The following is a 23,996-nucleotide window of genomic DNA, read 5'->3' as shown; positions in this document are numbered from 1 at the left end:
AAAAAAGAGGGGGGAAAAAAAAGAGAGAATTCTGATTTTACCCTACAGAAATCTAAAAATCAATGACAATTAGAGGTCAGTTACTATTTCCGCATGGGTTAATACCAGTATGCACTCTTGTCCCCTCCCCAGATTTAACTGGTGGGAGATAACAGCTTCCTAGTGGCAGAGCCCAGTCCCATAATTGGATCACCACAGGGTGATGGGAAACCAAGTCTGGCTACTGGATTAACAACTTCAAAGTGAGGGCAAACAATGCTAACAGAGGGAGTTCGAAGCTTCCTCACTACTATCTTCTGCTGGTCAGCGCCAGTGGTTTTAGGAGGCTTTAGATTCTTTCATTTCTTCCCTTGTTTGAGTAGGAGACTGTCACTGAAAGGGAAACAGAAGTGAGTCATTACTCCAGAAAGCACAAGCAAAGCCAAAACAGACCCTTGTGGGGAGTGTGGGGCGTCACATCCAAAGGATCTGGACTTCAAGTCCTTCCTACTAGGTGCTTATTTCAAAGCCCCTTAAGCCTTCTGGGATGAGTAAGACAGAATCTGTTCAGAGATAAGGAAGAAAGATCTTACAATCAGAAATCTCACAGCCCTGGCTTCTGTGATTCTAAGAAAACTAAGCTTTCAGCTGCATGCTATTATTAGCTCAGCTGGCACTGCCTGTCCAGTAAACGGGGGAAAGATCGGACAAAGCCACCAAACTCCTGCCAGCCCTGAGACCAGGGAGCAGGGCTGGAAAGGCTTCCGAGTGTAACAGGAAGACCTTCTGTAGAGATCGTTACCCCAGCCCCCCACAAATTCCTACTACCATCTACCTGCCTTCTTTGCTGTACATGCAGAACGCCCCGTGTGTGGGGGACAGACCAGAGGCTGCTCCTCAGTCACTCTGCCTTCCCCATACAAGGTTCCTCATGGGACACACACAGATCTCTAATTACTGAGTATCTCCTACTTGATGCAGATGCCTGTGTGGCTCCTGCAAGGAAAGCCTCAAGGTTCACATCCCAGATGGGAACTGAGGTAGAGATAGAATAAAGTTCCTGTGGCCAGAAAGAGGAAGCCAGAAACTTTCCAGGCACAACGTGAACACAAACACCCTCCTTCCAAGTACTAGCAAAATAAACAAAATAAACAGTGCCTTACCTTCCTCTGTGTGTCAGGAGATGCAGTGTAGGGGGGAAAGAAGGGAGAAAAATAAAAGGAAATTGATTAAACAAAAATCTCTATTTCCATAGTAAGTAAGACTGCTTCCTACTTGGCTGTATCCTCTGGCATCTGGGTCCCCTCAGAGAAAAGATCCTGAGTGAGGTCCCAGAAGGGGATCAGCTTCACAGGTAGGGTTCAGATAAATCCAGCCATCTGGCCCCCTTACCTGGTAAAGCCCTCGTCCTGCAGGTTCAGTACCAAGTTATCTGCTGCGAGATACACACGGTTCTGTGAGCCAGCAATCTGGGAAAAAAAAAATCCATTACAAAGGTGGCATAAAGGAGTATAAATGCACATTTACAAGTCACACTAATAAAGACCCTATTCCCCCTCCAGACACAGCACCTCTTTCATCCACTGAAGCCCTCAGTTAAATCAATGCAGTTCCCCAAAACAATCCTATACCTTCCTGACTTTCCATCCCAGAGCCATCAGACTTTCTAAAAGTGCTCATTCTGCCTCCCTGTCGGACAGACCTTTGATCCCACACTTATCTGTTCCCTCTTCTCAGCCTGCAGGAAACCAGGAGCTTTTGGTGGCTGCAGCTGAGTGTAGGTGATAGAATCTGATGTGGATCTGGCCTTGTCATGTGGAAGGCACAAACTCCTAGCCTCACATATAACAGGAAGCTAAATCTTAAGTTCTGCATGAGCAGAAGTGGACTGGACAGGAGCAAAGATCAGGACAGGGCAGGTTACATTCGCCTTAAATTCATCATGTGGCCACTGGGGTGGGAGAAATTCACAAAGGCAAAGGAAATTCTGTGCCTCCTTGCTCACCGTTTTTGAGATGTTTTGAGCAGCTCGGATTTTACGTAGCTTGATGTAGCCTGGATTCCTGCTGAGAGCTTCACCAAGGTACAGGAGAGCAAAAGTTAAGGAAAGACCTGCTGATAGAAGCTGTGTACCCTTAGGAGTTCTTCCTAAGCTGTATCATTAAAAGTCTTTGCAATTGCTTTCCCAGTAACTCGGGACCTTGGGCAGGCACGTATTTGCTTCCCCAAATGGAGAACAACATTATGGGTTGTGGACACATGGCCAATAAAAGTTAAACCTTACAGAAGGGAATGAAGGCTCACAGCCTTTGGTGCTCTAACCTTCAAACTCACTCCAGCCAACTGGGGCGCGGGGGGAAAGAGTGACCTACCTGAATCTATCACCCGTTCACATTCTCTTAAGTACAAGCCCGACACGACAGACTCTCAGGACTGTCAGGCTCACAAGCCCCATCCCACAACATCTCCCAAAGCAGGATATCATCTTGGCAGCTGTCGCTTCCCCTTCAGCCTGAACGATCTTCTGCTTCTGCTCCTGCTTGGCTTTTTCCACCAGAAACTGTGCGCGCTGTGCCTCCTGCTGGGCTGCAGAGAGAACGGCCAAAAGGATTTGCAGCAGACCCTAATTGCTGAGCCCTCCACCAGCAGCCTGCAGCTGAGGAGGCCTCAGAGCTCTGCTTCCGAAAGAGCTGGGAGCGTTCTGGGGCCATATCCACAACTGAGATGGATCTAGACATACTTTACCTTTTCTGATATAAAATCAAGAGCTCCCAGACCCTCCATGCGTAATTCCCACAGCAAATGTGGGGAGTCCCAGTCTGAAGAGGAACCCTAGTTTTGGGAACTCAGTCCCACTGACAGTCTACCCCATTAGCTGTGACCTAAAGCTTTCCAATAAAATGCTTGTGAAATAACCCGTGTGGCTCCATTACTAAGGAGGCTGAGATTTGTAACTGCATCCGTGCCAAAGCAACGGCAACCGCAGCCCAAGCCCTGCTCCCGTGCTCAGTGCAGTCAGCAGCGACCCACTCTCCCCAGGGACAAACTGAACTCACCCACTTGCTTGGCCTCCACAGCGGCTGTGTACTCGCGGCTGAAACTAAGCTCCGTGATAGCCACGTCATCCAGGATGAGGCTGAAATCCTTGGCCCGCTCCGTCAGCTCCCGCCTGATGAGCAGCGACACCTGAAGCACAGTAAGAGCAGAGAGAGTGCCAAACACGGCACATTGCTCACACCCCGTGCGCTCCAGGCGCGAAGCACAACTGCCCTTCACAGCTCTGCCCCTGTACTCGGCACTGGTGAGGCTGCACCTTGAGGGCTGCATCCAGGTCTGGGCTCCTCACCATGAGATGGACACTGAGGTCCTTGAGCGAGTCCAGAGAAGGGCAGCCAGGCTGGGGAAGGGGCTGGAGGGCAAATCCTCTGAGAAGCAGCTGAGGGAGCTGGGGATGTTTAGTCTAGAGAGGAGGAGGCTGAGGGGAGACCTTATCACCACCTACGACTACCTGAAGGGAGGTTGTAGAGAGGTGGGAGATGGTCTCTTCAGCCAGGTGACTGGTGATAGGACAAGGGGAAATGGCACAAAGCTGTGCCAGGGCAGGGTCAGATTAGATGTTAGGAAAAAAGTTTTCACTGAAAGAGTTGTCAGGGCCTGGAACAGGCTGCCCAGGGAGGGGGCTGAGTCACCTTCCCTGGATTTGTTCAAAAAAAAGGGTAGATCAGGTATTTAGGGATGTGGTTTAGCATAGGATGGGAATGGTTGGACTTGATGATCTTCAAAGGTCTCTTCCAACCTTGTGATTCTGTGATCATTAACAAATCCCTTCAGTGCACAGCAGGTGGCCTGGCACAAAACCCTGAAGTCCCTGCTGCCAATCATCACTTCTCACAAGATGTGGATGGGAGTGAACAAAGCAGTAAACTTTCAGTAATGGGTGCTACAGAAGGGTAGCAAATATTTCTGTTTAGAAAAACATTAGCGAGTAATCTGGGCACGTTGTGAGATAATAGAATTATTTACCTTATAAAGGCCTGTACCTGAAAATTTGTGTTCTGATAATTTGATTGCCAGGGGTCCTGAGAATATTTGCCACCTGTCACAGCTGAGGCAGAGAGAAGTTGCATCTTCTAAAAGGCTTTAATGGAGCTCCTGCATGGAACTTCTAAATAAGTTGCTAAGAAAAATGAAATATAAAACATCTCACAATCCATAAAAAAAAACCCCAAAGAGTAGAAATGAAAGTTTACTGCTTTGTTCACTACTCATCTACTTTGCTTTTCAGATTCTTGAAAACTGTTTAATTTGCTCTGACAGCTCTTCTGAGACCCAAGAAGGACCAGCTAATCACTTTTTTTTAAGCCAGCTCTACTGTTACGCGTGGACTATGGTGCAAACCCTCCCACACTATTACATTATGGTGTGGTTTTACACTCTATATACCAATGAATCCAGTTTCCTTCTCAGAAGCTAGTGGGGCAGCCTTAATCTTTGCATTTGTATTGGAATCAAACTGTAAGCAGGCTATTTACATGCCCTTCCTGTTTGGATGTACCACCTACTAGCCTAGTATGTTTATCTTGGTGAGACACTGGAACAGGCTGCCCAGAGAAGCTGTGGCTGCCCCCTCCCTGGTAGTGTTCAAGGCCAGGTTGGATGGAGCTTTGGGCAACCTGGTCTAGTGAAGGTGTCCCTGACCATGGCAGGGGGTTAAAACTAGATAATCTCTAAGGTCTTTTCCAACCCAAAGCATTCTATGAGACCTTTCATCCGTTAGAACATTCCCCATATCCAGTTTAGCTTTTCCTCTGCAATCCTGAGTGTAAGTTTCCTCCAAAAGAGTTCACCTGGGCTCTCTGAGTGATGAGCTGTGAAGCGTTAAACTTGGCTACCACGCTCTTGAGTACTTCGTTCACAATGGAAGGCAGGACTCTCTCCTCATAGTCCAGGCCCAGGCGCTGGTACATACTGGGCAGCTCTGCAGCGTTCGGGCGCGTGAGAACACGCAGCGAAATGTTCACCATCTGCAAATCTGCAAGGCAGAGAAGGAGCTGTGAGCCAGGCCAGCCCCGTGCCGGGACTCCTGCCCCCCTCCCATCCCGTGCTGTGGCACGCTGGGGCTACTCTCACCTTTGGAGCCGGTGGGGGAGGAGATTTTCCGCGGCCTGGCTCGGATGTCGTAGATGATGGGGTACTGGAACCAGGGGATCCTGCCAGGGGCGGGAGGCCCGTTAGGCGGGGGAGGATGGGGCGTGCGCGGGCACCCGCTGTGGCCGGGGCCGGGCCGGCGGGGGCCGGCTGGGGGCGGGGGAGCTAGGCCCTACCTGAAGTGCAGCCCCTCGGCGAGGATCGTGTCCTGCTGGACGCCGCCGATGCGGTTGAAGAAGATGGCCCGCTGCCCGCCTTCCACTGCCGGGGAGGAGAGGGGGCACGGTCAGCGCGGGGCGCGGAGGAGGCGAGGCGAGGCGCGGGAGGGGGCGCGGAGGGGGACTCACCGATGAAGACAGACTCGCGGACGCCATAGGCCAGGGCGCCGGCGCCCAGCAGCAGCTTGAGGGCGGTGCCCACGCCCCGCGGCCCGGCCGGCAGCCGCCCCGCCAGATCCTTCAGGTTCTGCGCCATTGCCGTGCCGCGCCGCACGCCCCGCCGGGAAGGACAGCGGAAGCTGCTGCTGCCGCCGCCGCCAAGGCTCTCCGGCGGGAAACGGCGGCGCCGCCGCCGCCTTCCGGCGCGGCCGCGCGCCTCGCCGGAAGCGGCTCCGGCCGGAGCGCAATCGCGGGAGCGCTCCAGGCGCCATCTTGGTAGCCGTGCAGGTCGGTCGGTGGGCGGGCCCAGGGCGGGCCGGGAGCGCTGTTTCCGGGGCCCGCGTGGGGCAGCGGCAGCAAAATGGCGGCGCCCAGGCGGTCCCGCGAGGAGGAGGAGAGGGATGAGGACGGCTCGCTGGAGGCGAAGCGGCCCCGCGGGTCGAGGCGGCTCATGGTGGTGCTGGAGGGGGCGAGTCTGGAGACCGTGAAGGTGCGGGCGGGAGGGGGTCCGGCCGGGCGGGCGGGCGGGAGGCGGCCGCGGGCACCCTTACCTACCTCTCCGTGCTGTGGCCGTAGGTGGGGAAGACGTTCGAGCTCCTCAGCTGCGACAAGCACAGGGCGCTGCTGGTGCGCACTGGCCGGGACCCCGCGCAGGTGCGGCCCGACATCACCCACCAGGTACCGGCGGGGCACGGGCGCTGGGGCAGCCCGCGCCCCTCGGGGCAGCGGCCGGCTTGAGGGGGATTGTTCTTCGGTTTGGGGGGGTCTGCTTGTGCCCCCGGAGCGGGGGCGAGGTTGGCCTTGCCCGCTGTGTTTGCAGCTTGCAGTTTCGATAGCCTTTTGTTTGTGTGTGGGATTTTCTGTCCACACTACAGTAGAGCTCGTGTGGCCAGGTAACTTCTGCCTCAGCATGTGTCCCTCCTGCATTCGTGGGGCCTAACCATCAAGTTTTACAAGAATCCTCTCTTGCACCTTTTCTTCTTCCACTAGTCTTGTGCTTCTATTTCAGAGTCTGCTGATGCTCATGGACAGCCCTCTGAATCGGGCTGGTCTCCTTCAGGTCTATATCCACACCCAGAAGAACGTTCTAATTGAAGTCAATCCCCAAACCAGAATACCAAGAACTTTTGATCGATTCTGTGGTCTTATGGGTAAGTGATTCAAACTACCCCAGCCACCAGGAAGGTGGTTAGGAGTGGAAGACTTTTAGAGAGTCCAAAACTTGCATCAACCTTAAAAATGTTAGTATGAGAATAGAGTACATTCCAAGATACATCGTCCAACTGTACATTCCTTAATGCAGCACAAGAAGTATCTGTGTGAGGCTGCACTAACTGCAGCAGAAATCACTGATGGGGATTAGGATGGTTTTAGAACCTGGGAACTCTTAACAAACAGTCTGTCTATTTTAACTCTGATTACTAGGTAGATAATAAGATTTCTCTGGTAAAAGAACAGACAAGTTAACTAGCTTTCCTTTGTCAGTTCAGTTGCTGCATAAGCTCAGCGTTCGAGCAGCTGATGGGCCTCAGAAATTGCTGAAGGTAAACGTTCTTTGACTGCTCACAGGTAATGTTGTAACGTTCCTCCTCTGCAGCAAGTGATGGAGTGAATCTTACTTTCTAAGCTTTCTGATTAGCTGTGTGGCAGGGTCTCTTATCTCTATGTACCTGTTAACTTTATGCTTTCTGTAGGTGATTAAAAACCCAGTCAGCAATCACCTCCCTGTGGGCTGTATGAAGATAGGTACCTCTTTTGCAGTTCCAAAAGTGTCAGATCTGCGTGAACTGATTCCTAAAGCAGAGCCAGTTGCCATTGTTGTGGGAGCTTTTGCCCATGGTTCGGTAAGTGCATGTATCCCTTACTTGGAGTTGTAAAAATACTTATCAGCATAGCTTTCAGTCTTGTTCTGAGCATGGGGTTTTTTCTTTTGGTTGGCTGTTGTGTGTTGGGGTTGTTTGGTGGGTTTTTTTGCTTCATGCCCCCATCCCACCACCCTTTTCCCCTCCATCCCCCAAGTAGGCTGGCTTGTCAGAAAGGCCCCAATGTTGGCACATTTGGGACGTTTCTCTCTCCCAAGAGAGGGCACTAGTAAGGGCAAGCACTTGTCCTGATGTATTTTGTTATGGCTGTGTTCAACCTTGGAGGAATACCATATTTCCCCAACCAATCAAGATAAATGGAGCTAAGTGAAAACTTGCAGCTTGAGTTTTTTGTTTGTTTGTTTTTTTCCCCCTCTCTTCCTCTAGGTCAACGTTGACTATACAGAAAAAATGGTCTCCATCAGCAACTACCCACTCTCTGCTGCCTTGACATGTGCTAAAATTACTACTGCCTTTGAAGAAGTCTGGGGAGTAGTATGAGCTGCTGCCGTTTCTCCAGACATGGTGGACTTTTATACAGTGACTCCACGCTTGGGGAAAGCCTCTCTTACTTAGGTGTGGACCTGGTGTAAACTCTGGGCTTCTGGAAGGGAAAAAGCTTCAGTTTCATCCTTGTAACTTCTAGATGAGACTTTCAATAGACTGCCCTGCCAACCTTTTTCTCCTCCTATTAAAGGTCACTTTTGCTATGAATGCTTGTGTGTTGTACTTTCTCTTGTTTAATGTGTGGGCAGGCTTGATCTTGCTGTAGTGGGGCCTCGGCTCAGGTGTGTCACAGAAGTGCAATGCTTAGCTGTGCCCTGCTTGCCCTGCAGCTGCAGTTACCGGTCCCGGGGGGCAGCGTCGTGCTGGGTGGTGTGTGACAGTTCGCGGTGCCACAAGGAGGCGCCCAGGAGGAGAAAGGAGCTGAAGCGGATACATTAAAAAAAAAAAAAAGACAAGGAGCAATTTTTATCTCGGATGACAAACGTAGAAAAGTCAGGAGGTGGCTCCCATACAGTGCCTGCTTTGAGTGTTTTACAATCATCTGATATCAGCAGAGAGGCGAGTGTCCGCTGGAGGGTGGCAGAGAGATAAGGCAACATACAGAAGGTGGAGGATCTGGAAGGAGGCTTACTCCCTTCCCCTCGCTTTGGGTCTCTGACCCTGTGCTTTCTCTTTTCCCCTCCTCGAGTTGAACTATGACCTTTTTCAACACAGCAAACTTGGCAGGTGATGCTTTGCTTCCGGAGTGTTGAGTCAACTCCTACAAATGCACAGGTGGTACAATCTGAAAAAGAGAAACATGCTGGACTTATTTTGTTTGATTTCTTTCACCTTGGCACGTAAGACCACTGCTTTGCTTCTGAGCCTAAGTGTAGGACTGGCTCTCCCCAGTACACCCTTACCTTTTGGCTGTTATTCTGCTTTCTTTTGTTTTTCTTTTCGTGGCACAATTAGTCTGCGGACGTGCGGCAGCACCAATAATAAGCTGAAGAACAAGACATGGCCAAGGAAATAAATAGACCTGTACACCTGTCAAGAGAAGAGGCAGGGTTAAGGAGCAGCAACCACTTCTGAGCCAAGAATATGACAGAAGGGATGGAGAGAAAAGGCTGGGTTGCGTGAGGTGCCTGTTTATGGCTACTAAATACCTTCATCCATTTGTCCCAGGTGAAAAGGCAAAATGGCACCAGAGAGTAACCCATAAACATCCAGTGGTTAGCCTGCTGTAGTACATAGAAGAGGGGCTGCAAGGCAGTGATGGAGGCCAAAGTGCTTAGGGGAGGACTATCCCGAACAAGGTTTATGACCTAATTTAAAGATAACACAGATCTCTTGTCAGTCATATGTCCTTTGGCTCTGGGGCCAAAGTTCTCTGTCCAGCTGTGTAAAGTTAACTTTAGTAAGCAGTTAGCCTAAAAAGTAGCAAGGTACCCCCACCATGCTCAAAGTTCTAATTATAAAACCCAAACAGTTTAAATATATAATGTTCTCAGTACTGGGAGACTTAGCAGAGGCATTTAGCTCATGCTTGCTCCCCTCTAACCTTTCCAGCTGACAAGCTCTTCAGCTACCTTCCACTCATATGCAAAGTTCTCCACTTTCCTTCCTGGTAGCTTCTGTATGGCTTGCCCATGCAGCAGCCAGGAACCCACTGAACTCCTGATAACTATTACCACATTTGAAAAACAATTCCAAAGTGAGCAGCTATTTTTTTTTTGCATTTAATCCAAGTAGAGTGTTCAGCATGGCAGCTTCCAGACTCCCAGGGAAAGGCTAATGCTGGCTGGTAAGTCAGGCAAAGCCCACCTGTCTTTCAACGATGACTATAAGCAGCTCCATCTGAAAGCACACCAGGTAGCCAGAGTGCAGCCCATGCCAAATGGCCAGGAAGAACAGGGCCAGTGCCTGTGATAGTAGCTTGTTACCCAGGAACTTCAGACGCTTGAAGATGTATCTAGAGCAGAAAAGAAACAGACTCAAAAGTGCTATTGTCTCTCCTCCCCCTCCGTGTAAGAGATGCAGGGCCCTGGGGACTGTACACCTTTGCACACCCCATGGCAATGAGAGGGGCAAGATTGCTCCCCTCATCCTTGTCTTAAAGGCACCTCAGCTATGGGGAGCAGCAGTTCATCTGACAACACACCCAGAAATTTTATTTTACAGTTCAGCTGTGTGTTCCAGCAAGTGATCCAAAACCAAACTGAGTCATTGCACAGTGAGCACCAAAAGGCAACACAGGAACTAGCTGTTAGAGCTGTGTCTGTTTGAACAGGCAGGCCCAAGGGCTCACTGTGGTTCCATTCTAGCCTCTGCTATCAGCTGCATTAATGAACTGCTCTTTTTAATTGAACTAAAAGATCTGTCTAACCCAGTAACCTGTTCCCAAGGGCACAGCACCAAAACATGGACGAAAGAGTGTAAGAGCTGAAAACTGGCAGGTTCTTCCTCTAATGTTCCCTCTCAGTCTAGGAGCTTGTTTCTCTTGTCACAGATATTACTGATACAGAGAAGGGGAATTTTGTCCTGCTCACCGGGCCACCCAGGCATTGGTGTTGATGTTGAAAGAAGCGATGGTCCCAGTGAACAAAGGTGTTGTCTCATACAGCCAGACCTTCATGTTAGCACAGGCATCCCACAAAGGCTTCCCGTTCTGGTCCTTCCCATTGTACCCCAGGCCTACAAGGATGCAGACACCTTCCTATGGAAAAAAGATTCACAAGAAACGTAAGAGGAAAAAAAGTGCTTTTGGTTCTTTGGAAAGGCACAGCTGGGATAGCTCTGACTCTGTCTTGAGTAGAGAGCACCGCTCCAGATGGCACAAACGCATTAAAAACTGCCTGCTTTTTAGTTAGCTAGCCTTTGCTAACTTAAAGCAAGCTACGCTGACCTGCACTGATCCCCAGGTATTTGGATTTCTTCCATTTAGTGCTAAGTCCAAGAGTATACTAAGTAGCTGCAAAGGTGTGACCTTTGCTCATTAACAACATCTAGACTCACCGTAACAAGCCAGCAAGTTACGTATTTGTAGAGTATAATTTTGCCCCAGATCAGTATGTAACCACAACGGAACCAGAAAGGCTTCTCCTGCAGAGATAAGAGTGAAACAGAACAAAGATAAAACCAGGAGTTGAGTGAAAACAATGACAAAAGGTAGGTGAGATCTCATCACTTTCTTTCATTTTAATCTGAGATCTGTGTTGAGACTGCTATAGGGACTAGACTGCCAGGCAACTGGCAGTCACATAATTCTCTTTCCTTTGGCAATTTTTGGCTGTACTGAGATAGATACTTTGGGAAGACTCTGGGATTGGCATAATCATTGCAGAATTTACACCCTCATTTATTCATACTGACACAGAACACTGATAAATCTGCAGGTAGGAATTACTTGTTAGGAGTTTTCCAAGACCCTCAAGGATTCAGATTAGCCTCGAAAGTTACTCTAGTGAAGTTCTTTGCATGTAACGGTTCAATGGAAGGTCATTAAAAGGTCACAAAATACATGTATTATGTTTTCATAAACAACAGTAGCATCTAAAATTAATTCTCTATTTCATTTGGTTTTCAGCTTCATACATTCCCGTTCTGCATCAAATGGTATCCGCAGGACAGGCAGGTAAAGCCAAGTCAATTGAGGAAAGGCTTGTTGCTAGCTGCTTGACTTACCTTATTTTTAAATTGAGGCAAAACTAACAAAAAAAAAACCCCAACCCAAACTAAAAAAGTATTTAAAAAATCTACTTTTGTGCCCACCAGAGAAGTGTAATTCTTCCACACCAGAACTACCAAATGAATACATACCATATAATCATCTGAGATGAGGTATTCATCAGAGATGTACAGGCTTGACAAGGTATAGGTTACTAGAAATAAGAGACCCAAACTCAGGCGCTTGAGCGCGGGCACAAAACTGAGAAAGAAAAATATGAAGGTCAAAGAAAAGCCTTGGAAAGAGACCATCAAACTCACAACTTTAAAAACATGTGTGGAGAAAAGGACATGGGAGATAGTGATGGGGGGGGGGGCGGGTCACCACGTTCCCCTGCAGCAGATGCCTCCATTTGGAAGCTGGGATGGTCGTATTACAAGGTTGGGACTCAGTCTATTAAAAGATGTCAAATGGTTGATGTTTGTGCCCTGGAACAGTGTCAGGACATGAAGCAGAGAGTTATGAGAAACCTTTGAAGGACTGCCTGGTCTTATAAATCACTTTTGGTCACAGTACTTCAGTGTCCAGGTAAGAAGGCACTCTGCTGCAGGGAAACACGAGGAGGATTCAGCAGTCTAGGATCTTAGGAAGGCGAGTAACTAAGTGGCTTTTTGTTACCTATTGGGTCTCTGGCCTGGAACGTCAGTCATCTCACCCCTTGCCAGTTTCTGATAGTCTGTCATGGAGAACTGAGGCCCCACCATGAAGGCACCATAAAAATAGGAGAATCCTGAGACCTCCAGCAAGGTAGGAACGCCCCGGACAGCAAATCGCCGCTGCTCAGGGGTCAGGAACTCCTGCACCAAAGGGAGCCGCATTAACATCATCCTAGGAGATCTTCAATTAGTTCTGGATGTTATGTTCTTAGCCTACCTCCTTCATAGTCTCAGTTCTCTCCATGTATATGTAACTTTCCCCTTTTTACTTCATGTCCATTCCTCTCCCCACCCCTCTCTATCCCCACCCCATCTAAACAGCAACAAGACCCAATGGTTGAGACCAGCTGCATGGATCTCTATTCCCAAATAAGCTCAAACAACGGAAGGGATCCATGTACATGCACCCCTACCAGCACAGTAAGCACAATTAAAGCACTAAGCTATTCCAACCCTTGTCTCAATCACAGGTACTCTCCCAAGACCTCATCATCCCACATTTCCTACTTCTTGATGCAAAAATTCATTGCCTTCAAATATTTGAAGCTTAGGAAATTTCAGCTCAACCTTGTTTTCAGTGAGCAGTGATTCCATGGATGCTAAAGACTCAATTGGGTCCCAGACAGGAGATGGGGAATGCAGATACTTGAATGAGGATTAAGAGCAAGTGTTCTGCCCCCTCCAACTCACTGTGCTGTGCAACTTTGCTCATTGCTCTAAAAACCGGGCCCCAAGAAATGGTAAAGGGTAACCACTCACAAGGATATGGTAAGACTAAACAAAGGAAAGGAAGATGGGAACTGAGATCCAGTGCTGATGGTCTGCAAGTTAAAAGTACACTACTCACAAGACACAGAGCATTGGGATCCAGGAATCTAAAGCAACAGATATGGGGGAAAGAGATGGTAGGGGTTTTGGAAAGGGGCAGAATAATATTCTGACATAACTGAAACAAATTTTGTCCATGTCTAATGACTACTGCCTCTGTTCCAAATTATTTATTTCGACTCCAGAATCCAGTGCTCTCAGACACTCAAGTCTCTTCTCCCAGCTCGCTAACTCACGTCCTTTGAGTCTGATTTTCTGACCTCTAGCTCACTGGAATGGCATGGAAGAGGAATGAAGCGGAAATGTTGTCTTACTCACCAGATCTTTTCCTCCATCATAGTAATCGATGGCCAGACCTAGAGGTGAGAAACAATTACTTGAGGCCCTGAGATGGACTGGCTGGGCTGAACTAGTGGTCCTCTCTTCCCTGAGGCACGCCTTGCAGAGTGCAAGAGACGGGAGGGAAGTGTCACTCACCAATCAATTTGAGTGTCAAGACACAATGTGGCATTGTCCACTTGATGTCATAATGTTCTGTGGCTGTGAAGTAATATCCAGCCATAAGGTATGTCTGAAAGAAACCATTGTTTAGGTTATTCAAACTAATTCCTCCAGCTGGTTTTGATCTGCCTTTGCTTTTCCACCCACAGTTGCTACTGGGAAGTGCAAAACTGAACAGAGGGCTCCTTTCTACAAACTGATACAGTAAGAAAGAGAGTTTTACCATCTGAAAGAAGAATGTGGTGGAGACGGCAGTGATTGTGCGACCCATTAGTCTCAGTATGAGGAACTGGATTAGGACACATAGCAGGGAATGAAACAACTGCATCCCTGTGGGACAGGAAAGAGAGAGAGAGAGAGAGAGATATGAAATGGAAATTACATTTTCCCATTACAGGCCCTCCCAAACCAGCACACCCTAGGCCAGTCAAGTCTCTTCCCAAACTCATCTTACCAAAATTGAAGTAAGCAATTGAGAGTCCTGTGAACACATTGTAGAGATGAATGAGGTAGGTCTCCTTCTGGAAGAGGAAATAGCGCTGGAACAAGGCAAAAGGATATCCTGAGGAGAAAAGAAAAAAAAGAAAAAAGAAACAGTGAAAGATGGAAGAGTTGTAAATTAGCGTAGACAAGCGTTTGTAATGCTCCACATTACGGCTTTCTTGAACATGCTATTAGGAACATACACTTTACATAGATACATCATCAAGACAGGTCATGGTGTACATTCCTGATACTGTATTTCCATCTCAGGACACCGATATATTCTGTAGACTATGCAGAAGAAAATACCTGAACAGGAACATAATTATATCAAAGTTGACATTGAAGTGCAAGAAATTCCAGGATTCGTTTCTGGCCTCATTCAATACATGCAATAGATAATGCAGAAATGCACAAATTGGACTTTAGTCTCTGTTTCATTTTCAAATTCTGTGACAAATACAAAGAACATGGAAAGAAGCTAGTTTTAAGGGGGTGGGGGGAACGGTGGATTTTTATGGTTGGTAACACTACTCTGTCCTAAAAAAACTTAAATCCCTGCACCCACCTCAATGAGTTCGTACATCACGCAGACCAGCTTTAATCCCAGCGTTCCTTAACTGACCTTAAGTAGCATATTCTTTCTTTTCTAATTCTCCCAACTTCAGATTTGTATCTGATTTTTGAGCTACCGGGCACATAAAACTCCACAGGGACTACATATGTTAGTACTTTTGAAAAGAATCAGTCAGAAGCATTTCTTATGGGGCAGCTAAGGTAAGTGGAAGCATTTTCCTTGTATTTTCTGCATGTTAACTCCTAGTCTAACTTAGGAATGCCTCAAGATTATTCATTTGTACTCTGTTGAGAAGCAAACATTTGTGAAGCGCTCTGGTGATACAGCAAGAAGTATATAGAAACCCTTGAGTAAATTTAATTCTGTAGTCTAGGTGAGGTTCACATAGCATACAATAACCATTGCTACACATTAGACATCAAATACGTAATGTCTTAATACGTATTGACACAGGAAGTGTTGTCCATCTCATGAATATGTGAAGTCTGTTCAGGCAATAAATATTTCTAAAGACACGTGCACAACAAGCTGAAATGGGATAGCAGAAGCAACTTTAATTCTAGTGCTTTGTGACTTATTGCTTTACTTTGCAAGCTTGTATTCTTTTATTCTGATTAGAAACAAAATGAAAAAATTCTCTTCCAGAAAAAAAAAAAAAGGAAGGAAATTAATCACATACCACAATACCAGCATCCACACTGCTTATTAGCCTTGCTGAAATCTGTAGCAGTGGATAGATCTCTGCTACTCACACTAATGGAGTAATAGTAGCAGTATGTAGTAATGTTTCATAAGCAGCAGTAATAAAAGGTGATGAAATGCACATTTTGCCAGGAAGCGTTTGATGGATGGAAGGTTTCCAATAAGTGAGGCCAAATCTAGTCACCACTGTGAGAGGAAGTGAAAAACTCCATCACGTTACGCAAAATACATGTCTTGCAGTCAGCCCGTCAGTGCTAACAGGCCGAGGCGTGACTGGAGTAATTTGAAGGTCCTCTCTATCCCCCAGATCTCTGACTCTTAGGCAGTCACAGAGTTTGGGACTTTTCAGCTCCCTTCTAGATCCCGGAGGGTGGCACACTCTACCGAGCCCAGATGCGTACAAGCTGCTCCTTGCTGCTCCCCATTTCCTCAGCCTCTTCCCACCCCTCTTTTGGTCTTCCCTGCCTCCTTGTTCCTGTTCCTTCCTCCTTTTGTGTCCCGCGCCGTTTCCACGCCACAGGCTGCTTTCTTTCTCCGTCTTAGTGCAGGCCAGCCCCACATACCACAGCCCTTTGCCCGCAGAGCCTGGCAACCTCGCTCCTGCTCATCCAACCTGCAGGAGCAGGCCCAGCAGCGGCTCCTGCAAAATGCCTTACCCAAACTGTGCCTTTCCCTTCCTGCTCCCCACACTTTTACTCAACCTTCTTCTTGTCATCTGGCATTCTGTCCCATTTCCACCATCACTTCCCCACACACCAGCTGTGGGGAGCCAGGAAAGAGGGAATTTGCAGACAGAGTTCGTCCCACCAGTTTCTGGGCGTACAGGAGTAACTCACAGAACAGACCATTAAAACAAACAAACAAATAAACAAGTATTGTTTGCCAGCCTTCTACTCAGAAACATCCAGATGGGGATTCTTTTTTTTTTTTTTTTTTAAGTTTAATAAACATGTTAACAACTGTCTTTGTGAAATGGAATGTGATAAAAAAAAAAAACCTGTTACCATCAGTTCAGATAAAAAATTAAAATACTGAGGCTAAGTGTGGAAAAATGTTTCTCCCTTTTGGGCAAGGGGGAGAAAAACCAAATCAGAAATACAGACACTGCACAATTTATTGCTGATTGTCAATATATAGTTTTAAACCCCCATTTTCAAGGGTTTCCCACTCTCTCAAAAATCAGTACAATCTAGCAAAACATTCTGTTTTCATTGGGGAAAAAATCTGGGTTTTGGCTCTAGCTATTTCTGCAGCAGAATTAAATTATGACTGAATGCTATCATTTATCTCAAATTTCTAAAAGCCAGAAATTTCATCTATTTTCTCTCATTGGCAACTAGTGTTGCTACTCTTTCAAAGACCTGTCTCACTTGTCAGATGTACTCTTTTTTAGCTCTACTTAAGTGACTGTATCATGGTTTGGGTAATGCTGCTCTGAAGGAAAAAGACTTATGAGTCCTTGGAAACAGAGAGCTACTAATGTGCACAGCATATATGTTTTTTGAAAGCCACAAATTTAAAAATATATCCTGGCCTTGCACTTACATGGGTGCTGTTCCAGTTCAAAAGTCACAACATCACACTATGTTCTGATATCCAGAGCAACTTGCTAGTACTCTGGACTGCAATTTAGTTATAGTTTTGCTGCACAGGAGATAACTTTATTAGTTTTACAACTGGGCCAGTTCCACGTTGCAGAAATAGATTTTAACCCTCAAATGGCAGTGGATACCGAGTATCAGCGGTCAGTCTTGTGACCTGTGCACGTGTAAACACTTACAGGCCATCTACTGAACAGAGAGCCATTCCTACCAATAACAAGGGCAGCCCACCTCGCTACAGCTTTCTGGGACAGCCTGAATTAGAACATGGAAAGCACAGAGCAGTTTACGTTATCATTCCTCCTGGCAAGCTTGCAGTCGCATTTGGAGATGGCAGCAGCAGGGTGCTGCTCGGCTTTGCTTTCGCCATTCAGAAGCAACAGGACCAGAATCCTCCTTGGCTGCTGGGGAATCTAGTAGATCAATCGCCTACATTTTCTTACAATACTAAAAGTAAAAGGAAGGGGACAACAGGGAAAAGACATGCTAAAATACAGGCCTTACATAATATTTGGACTTGAAAGGTGTTCTCTTTTTCTGTTTGTAACATTGCAAAACTCTCACACCTTATTTAACACTGGGTGCACATACACTTCAGCCCAGAAGTGTACTTTTAAATTCCACTTACGGTGCTTTAGTTTGCATAGCAGAACCGTCTCAAAGCATGTGAAAAGAACTTTCTTCAGATGAAACTGAACTGAAAACGCACTCCAATGGGTGCTGAGGCCATATGATCAGCCTGAAAGAAGTCCAAAGTAAATGTCCAAAAACCAGCAGGTATTGCACACAAATCAAGTCTGCCCTACAGACCTGCTCCTACTGTACCACTTTATTGCCTGTGTAGACATACTGTGCAGCATTATGCAGCTCGCTCTATTATTAATAGTATTAATATTTAAGGAGTGAGATGTAGCTGAAGTCAGGACTTTAAACAAGGCAGCACACAAGTGCTCTGTGACAGACCTGGTTTTAGCATTTGTGATAGGATGGCCCTACCTCTCACAACTTCTTCCATGTCTTAACTCATCTTAAACCAGTTGTTTGCCTCAATTTCAGTAAGGTTATTTTCTTAGCTAGCCAGCTGGGCACTTCATTTGGGTAAGTCATCAGCTATGAGTGACCACAGGGAAAATTGCACTGAGCCCAAAACCTGTGGAATACAGAGAACAGGAACAAGTAGAGGATGTTAAAAAAAACCAAAACCCAATAAAACAAAAAACCCAAAACAGGTGAGAGGTAGAAGAGGAGGAGGTAAGACCACTTACAAGCTGACCAATGCATCTGGCTTCTGGCACCTCTTCAGGAGGTATGTGTTAATTTCCGCAGGCCAGTGGCATGGCTGTAGATGAGGGAACACTCCCTCAGGGTTTCCCTTGGCAGTCTGGGCAGATCAGCAGGGTCAGTTCTGGCTCAGGGCTGTAAACAGTATGTTGCCCTCCCCTCTCAACATTGTGCTGCAGAACATGTCAGGTACCTTGCAAGCCACTGTGTAATAGTATGGCCAGCGAAAGATCTTTAACTCTTTGGAATCCTACAGCCATGTAAGAAATCAGATCAACCTGAAGTTTTGAATATACAGTGCCACGAGGTTGCCTGTATTCCGGCTTACACTTTGAGTGGTGACAGCAGGAAAGAAATCTATCTTCTCTCACGGGAGGACAAAAGAGCAGAGAGACCCTCTTCTCTCCTCTGCACCACAGGAGGGGATTCCTCCCTTTCTCCACTGAAAGGCTAGGACAGCAGCTGGAAAATAAAACTGTAGGTACGGAGCTCAGACCATTGGTGTCAGCATGGAAGTGCTGACCTGAAGGCAGAACTATTCCTGGGGAAACACTGGGCCCTGGATCTCCTGAATAACAAAAAGTAGAATACAACTCTCAAAAGACATTTTCACATGGTTGACAAATACTAATGTACTAGACATAGCACAGGTTTTTTTAAATGACAGGGTCCAGAACTACACTTCAAGTCTTACTGATGTTGATAATATTGCCAAATGGCAGCCTAATTACTTCAAAGGTTTTTAATGGAAATTTTCACAATTGGGAACTTACAAAGTAAGTTACAATCAGTAACTTACTGTGTACAATCTGAGTAATGGACTCTATTGTAGTTGTAGTCTTTGCTTCAGAATTGCAGGATATAAAAGATGTCTCTGATTTAAATACAAAGCTGTGAGTAAAATCCCTGTAATTTGCTCAGCAAAGTGCTGCTACAGTCTTCACTTGTTCACTGAGAAAATGTGGCGCCCTTTAGGACTACTCCAATTTTTGTTCTTGGTTGCTCCTCCTTCTCTTGTTCTCCCCTGTATTTAATTTTTTTTTCCAGTAGTGGTAGAATGTTAACAGTTTTAATAGACCCCTTTTGGTTATTTCAGATCACGACTAAGAGAACACACTCATTCTGAATCAGGAGAGTGTATTCAAATTATTTTTTCAACAATAATTCACTTTCTCTGGAAATTAATATAAGAAGTTGCAGAGTCGTCTGCGATTGTTCCTCTTTTTTCAGAAGGCTGTTTTTACCAGTTTCTGGTGATTTCCTGAACAGTGAAACAGTTGTCACAGTAGAACTGCACGATGCAGATGGTGAACTACATCGCAGAGGGAGAATTAACCAACACTTTTTAAAATCCATCTTTGAACCAAAGTACCGCACTTAATCCTCACGTTCCTGTTCCAAAATATTTTGGCAGTGTCAGCTGCAGCCAACAAAACCCATTTTCTTCCTACATCTATACAAACACCTGAAATGGAGGGGGTGAAGGAAAAGCTGTATCTTGCCTGTCCTAGTCCTATGTCCAGCTTTCAGAAATGCCTTTCACTTAAACCTCACGCCATCCTGTGAAGTGGCCATCAGCACTAGCTGCATTACCAACAGGCTTAAGGCTTTCAGCCACACTAAAAGTACTGTAAAGTAAGCTGCAATTAAATGGACATTTCTTCGCTAGTGCTGACTTAAGGAACGCTTCTCACTCTCATGTTGCTCTGGAGCGGTGATTGGCCCTTCCTCTTAATGCAATGGTATGATGCTTTACTACCCATCCATTAAGCAGGAAAACTGGAGTTAATCCTCTCTGCCCAAGTGGTTCAACCTACATGACCTGCAAAAGTACCAAACTACAGGTGAGGCTGTTTTGTATGCCTTTGAGCTTTCCGTCTGAAGTCAGGCCTTCAATTGCATGTAAATTAAGTGATAATTTACATTGGGAGAAAGGACAGGGACGTGCACTGCTCAAGCCTCCTGGTTTTATACACATTTTAGGCATGCAGGGGAAACAAGTGTGAGTGGGCTCCCGGTCCCTCGCTTTTTAATACAAATTCTAAATATCCATTAAGGGCCTGCCTAAGGAAGGGACACTGTGCTGTCTCAGCAGTTTAGTGCCAACACGGTACATGGAACATTTATAACAACACACATAAAATCTCTCGGTGAATTGACAGGCTGCAGTGGGAGTCTCTTATCATCGTTAAGGTGGTTAGTATCTGCTCTTCATTTCAAAGAGGTGGTTTTGCTCACCCATAAGACACCAAGCCTTCCAATGTCACGTTCTTGCTCAGTGCTAGTAAGAAGCAAGAAGAAACTGACAGTATGTTCAAGGTGAACTCTGCAAAGGCACTGCTCTATCCACACTCCCTTTCTAACACCTCTCCTGAATCAACACTTGTTAGACTAGTCCCTTCAGTTAATTAACCTGGTGGTAAACTATCTGCTTTTTCTGGTTTAGGTTTCTTCCAGGCAAGTAAATATAATAATCAGATCACAATTAAAGTGCCAGAGACAGACATGAAAGAAAGGAAAATAGGACTTTTCCCCTTCAGATGTGGGGAACGGCTAGATTAATTCATGATGACTTATGTGTGTGCCCTGTATGTTTTTCCTATTACTTTACTTGGTCTTTATAGAAGTAGCTTGGTTTAACTAACTTATAAGTTCGGTTCAAAACAGTCAGTTCAGTCCCCTGTATCCCCCCCCTTGACATGAAGAATCACTTGGTTCAGTTTGATCATACATACTGTAGATTAAAGCAGGCAGAAATACACCTGCTGCAGACCACAGTTAGGAAGTGACACACCTTTTTTTTCCCTTTTTTTTTTTGCATCTCTTTTAAAAATTATACTTCTACTTAGCGAAAACAACTTCTCTTGACAGTTGACACAGCAGCAGCTGTATCACTTCAAGTATGCCTTTGAGAAAAGCGCGTGTTTCCTTTCTGCTCGGTGACTACACCTCCAAAAGCTTTACAGAAAACAAAGCTTCGCCGGGCATCTGCAAAGGTTTATGCAGGCAGCATGTATACGTACACTTGAATTAATGTTCCGGGAGCCGTAACCTCCCCTTCAATTGTCAGCCCACACTGCACCGCCAGCCCTGCCTTCACCATTTACATCTGGCTGAACTGCCTCACGTCTAGCTAAGCGCAAGCAGCGAGCCTTTTGCAACGCGCCTGCACCGCAGGTGGAGCACAGCTACCACCACAGCTCTCCTGGCCATCTGGCAGGCTCTGCTCGCCCTACCTGGTCGCCCCTGTGCTGCCAAGCCGCTCCCACGTAGTTCCCACGGCTGCTACGGGCGCTAACAGCGTCTCCTGGCAGACGCCTCCCCGCGCTCGGACAGGGCGGCACTTCAGAGGGGCTCAGGAGGTTCCCGCGCGCTCGCTCCTCGGGACGCAGGCTCGCGGGGCGCCGCCACGCGCACCTGGCGCCCTCGCCGAGCCCGCGGAGCAGCTGCAAGAAAGTTCTTGCGCCCAAACCGCTGCCCGGCACCCAGAGCCGAGCCGGGCTCGTGCCGGCGCGCCAGCGCCACGGCCGACCGACCCCCGCGGGTCTCGAAGCCAGACGCTCCCTCCCGCCCCCGGAGGCGGGCTGCCTGCCGGCCAGGCTCTCATCCCCACCTTCCCGCGGGGGGAAACCGCCGGCCCTCCCGCGCCGCTCCAACGCGGGTTCCCCCTCTCCCCCGGGAGGTCGCCCGGGCTCCCACCTCGGCAGCTGCCGGGCGGCACGTGCCGAGCCCCCCTCTCCCCACCCCACCCCGTCGCGCGGCAGCACAGCCCCGGCGCACGCCGCCCTCCGCCGCTCGGGCCGGGGCGGGGCCGGCGGCGGCGGGGGGCTCGCCCACCGGCTCCGTGCGCACACGTGGCCTGGCACGGCGGCACTGACACAGGTGCGGCTCCGCGCCGGCGAGGTGCTGCGCGGCGCTGCCCAACTCCTGCTCCAGCCCCCGCGCAGCGCGGCACCGCGGCGGAGCGAGGGGGTCGCCTGGCCCCACGACGGACGGGGCACCCTGCCCGAGGCGCCAAACCCGCTCATCCCCGACCGCCGCGCCCTCTGCCCTCCCTTACCCATCAGAATGGACACGATGAGTCGCAGCGCCTGCTCCGACGAGCCCAGGACCTCAGCCAGCTGGGCCAGGCCCCAACCGGACCCCGCCACCGCCATCTTCTACCCCGGCCGCCCCACCGGCCGGTCGCTCCTCGAACCCGGCAGCGGCAGCAGCCACCGCGGCCCCCGCACCGTTCGCGGCCCCCTCCGCGCCCATTGGCTGCGCAGAGACAGCCACGCCCCCGCGTCGCCTCCGATTGGACAACCGGTGGCAGCGGGGCAGGGCCCTGCGCTCACTAAGGCAAAGGTTACGCCGCGAGTGGGCGGCGCCGCGGGGCTGTCCCTGCTAGCCAATGATTGGAGAAATCGCTTCCGAAGGCGGGGCTCAGCCCCGGCGGCGGGGGGCGGGGCCAGGCAGGCGAGGAGGAGCGCGCCTCACCATTGGCTGTGGCGAGACAGGAGAGAGCCGGGCAGGGAGGGGTAGTGGTTGGGGCGGGTACTGGGGTTATTCGCGGGCACAAGGCGGGCAGGGAGGCTGCGGCGGGGAGGGCGGGCGGTCGTGCGAGCGGGGAAGGGGCAGGCCCTGCGTCTGAGCAAGGGACAGGGTTAGGTCTAGGCCTAGATCTAGACCTAGATCTGGCTGTCGGCCTCCGCTTGGGGCGCGGCTCTGGCTGGGCATGGTGCATGCTACGCAGCCTCCCCATTGCTGCCAGTCCCCCCAGCCCTAGGTAGCCCCTAGAAGATAGACTGGTGATGCTTGGCTGTTGCCGTGCAGGACCTGCTTCCCATACAGGGCATTCCAGCCATACCTGGCCCTGTGGCAACCTACTCTTTGGAGTCACTGGGTGGCTCTGCTGACACAGCCTACTCGAACGTCGGAGGACCTTATCCTAACTGTGATCCACGAGTGCACCCCAAGTTCTCCACAGCAAAAGCTTCTGGTGCAATGGACGTGATCCTCTTCCCCTGGTTTGTTGTTACCGTGGCCCTGCTACGTCATTCAGGTGGGCAGTATTGCCCAAACTTGGCTAGAGTGGCAAATGCAGGCTCACGCAAAGGTTTGTGTGAAAAAGGACCCCCAGAGGTCCCTGCTCACAAGTAGAACTCCAAAGCTGGATCAGGCTCCTCAGGGTATTGCCTGGGCAGTTGCTGTACATTTTCAGGGGTGGCAAGCTCCCAGCCTCCCTGGATGCCTAAGCCAGTGCTGAATCATGCTTTGGTGAAAGTGTTTTTGTCCAGATAATACCGTGTTGCTTCTGTTGCAAGTTGTGCCTTGTGCCTCTTGTCCTGGGAAGGGTCTGGCTTTGTCATTCTTATAACCTCCCTTTAAGCAGTAGCACTTATTAGATCCCATTCCCTTCCCAAATATGAGAGAGGGACTGGCTGGAAACGTGCCTGCTTAGACCTCATTTACTCAGGTTAAAAACCTTGCCTCCTCTTGCTGTTCTCCTTTCCAGGCTAAACAAATCTAGATTCCTCAGTATCACTGCTATAGTCAGCTATCCCATGGCTGGGCTCTGTCCAGTTTTTCACATCTCTTTTGCACTGAAGAGTCCATAATGGACAGAGCTAACAAATACAATTTTATATGTGCCATGCAGATGGAAATAGGGTTACTCTGCCTTAGGTACAGACAGCTCTGACCATGAGGTTATAGTATGGCTGTGGGGTGGGCTAACCTGCTGGGAATAAGCCTTGGGGGGCACGGGTTTCACTTTAAATGATGTGGGGTTTTTCCTGTCTTC

The 23,996-nt window shown here is 48.5% G+C and overlaps 3 protein-coding genes across 3 annotated transcripts; 1 reads left to right on the top strand and 2 right to left on the bottom strand.

Annotated features, from left to right (window-relative positions):
• Positions 1-1,367: 1,367 nt before the first annotated feature.
• PHB2 (prohibitin 2) lies at positions 1,368-5,637 on the bottom strand (the record flags this gene model as incomplete). Its single annotated transcript, XM_084266134.1, has 8 exons — positions 5,475-5,637; positions 5,304-5,388; positions 5,110-5,189; positions 4,827-5,011; positions 3,036-3,165; positions 2,462-2,565; positions 1,985-2,062; positions 1,368-1,448 (listed from the first exon to the last, which is right to left on the bottom strand). The coding sequence occupies exons 1-8, from the start codon at positions 5,599-5,601 to the stop codon at positions 1,368-1,370; spliced, it is 870 nt and encodes a 289-aa protein (XP_084122260.1). The 5' UTR covers positions 5,602-5,637.
• Positions 5,638-5,865: 228 nt separating this feature from the next.
• On the top strand, positions 5,866-8,080 carry EMG1 (EMG1 N1-specific pseudouridine methyltransferase; the record flags this gene model as incomplete). The annotated part of the gene is made up of 6 exons (XM_084265298.1): positions 5,866-5,994; positions 6,081-6,182; positions 6,514-6,655; positions 6,990-7,048; positions 7,199-7,348; positions 7,754-8,080. The coding sequence occupies 6 exons, from the start codon at positions 5,866-5,868 to the stop codon at positions 7,865-7,867; spliced, it is 696 nt and encodes a 231-aa protein (XP_084121424.1). The 3' UTR covers positions 7,868-8,080.
• A 223-nt stretch (positions 8,081-8,303) lies between these two features.
• Positions 8,304-22,468, bottom strand: LPCAT3 (lysophosphatidylcholine acyltransferase 3; the record flags this gene model as incomplete). Its single annotated transcript, XM_084272435.1, is given in 15 exon segments — positions 8,304-8,657; positions 8,776-8,902; positions 9,022-9,180; positions 9,680-9,827; positions 10,405-10,571; positions 10,871-10,957; positions 11,675-11,783; positions 12,201-12,379; positions 13,385-13,422; positions 13,544-13,637; positions 13,791-13,897; positions 14,022-14,129; positions 22,272-22,371; positions 22,375-22,425; positions 22,427-22,468. Coding segments are annotated over 14 exon segments (1,506 nt in total). The 3' UTR covers positions 8,304-8,657; positions 8,776-8,785.
• Positions 22,469-23,996: the final 1,528 nt, after the last annotated feature.

The sequence above is a fragment of the Gallinula chloropus genome (genome assembly GCF_964237585.1).
Source record: "Gallinula chloropus genome assembly, chromosome: 1".
Lineage (NCBI taxonomy): Eukaryota > Metazoa > Chordata > Aves > Gruiformes > Rallidae > Gallinula > Gallinula chloropus.
The sequence above is the reverse complement of the archived record's forward strand: the minus strand, read 5'-3'. Positions and strand labels throughout refer to the sequence as shown.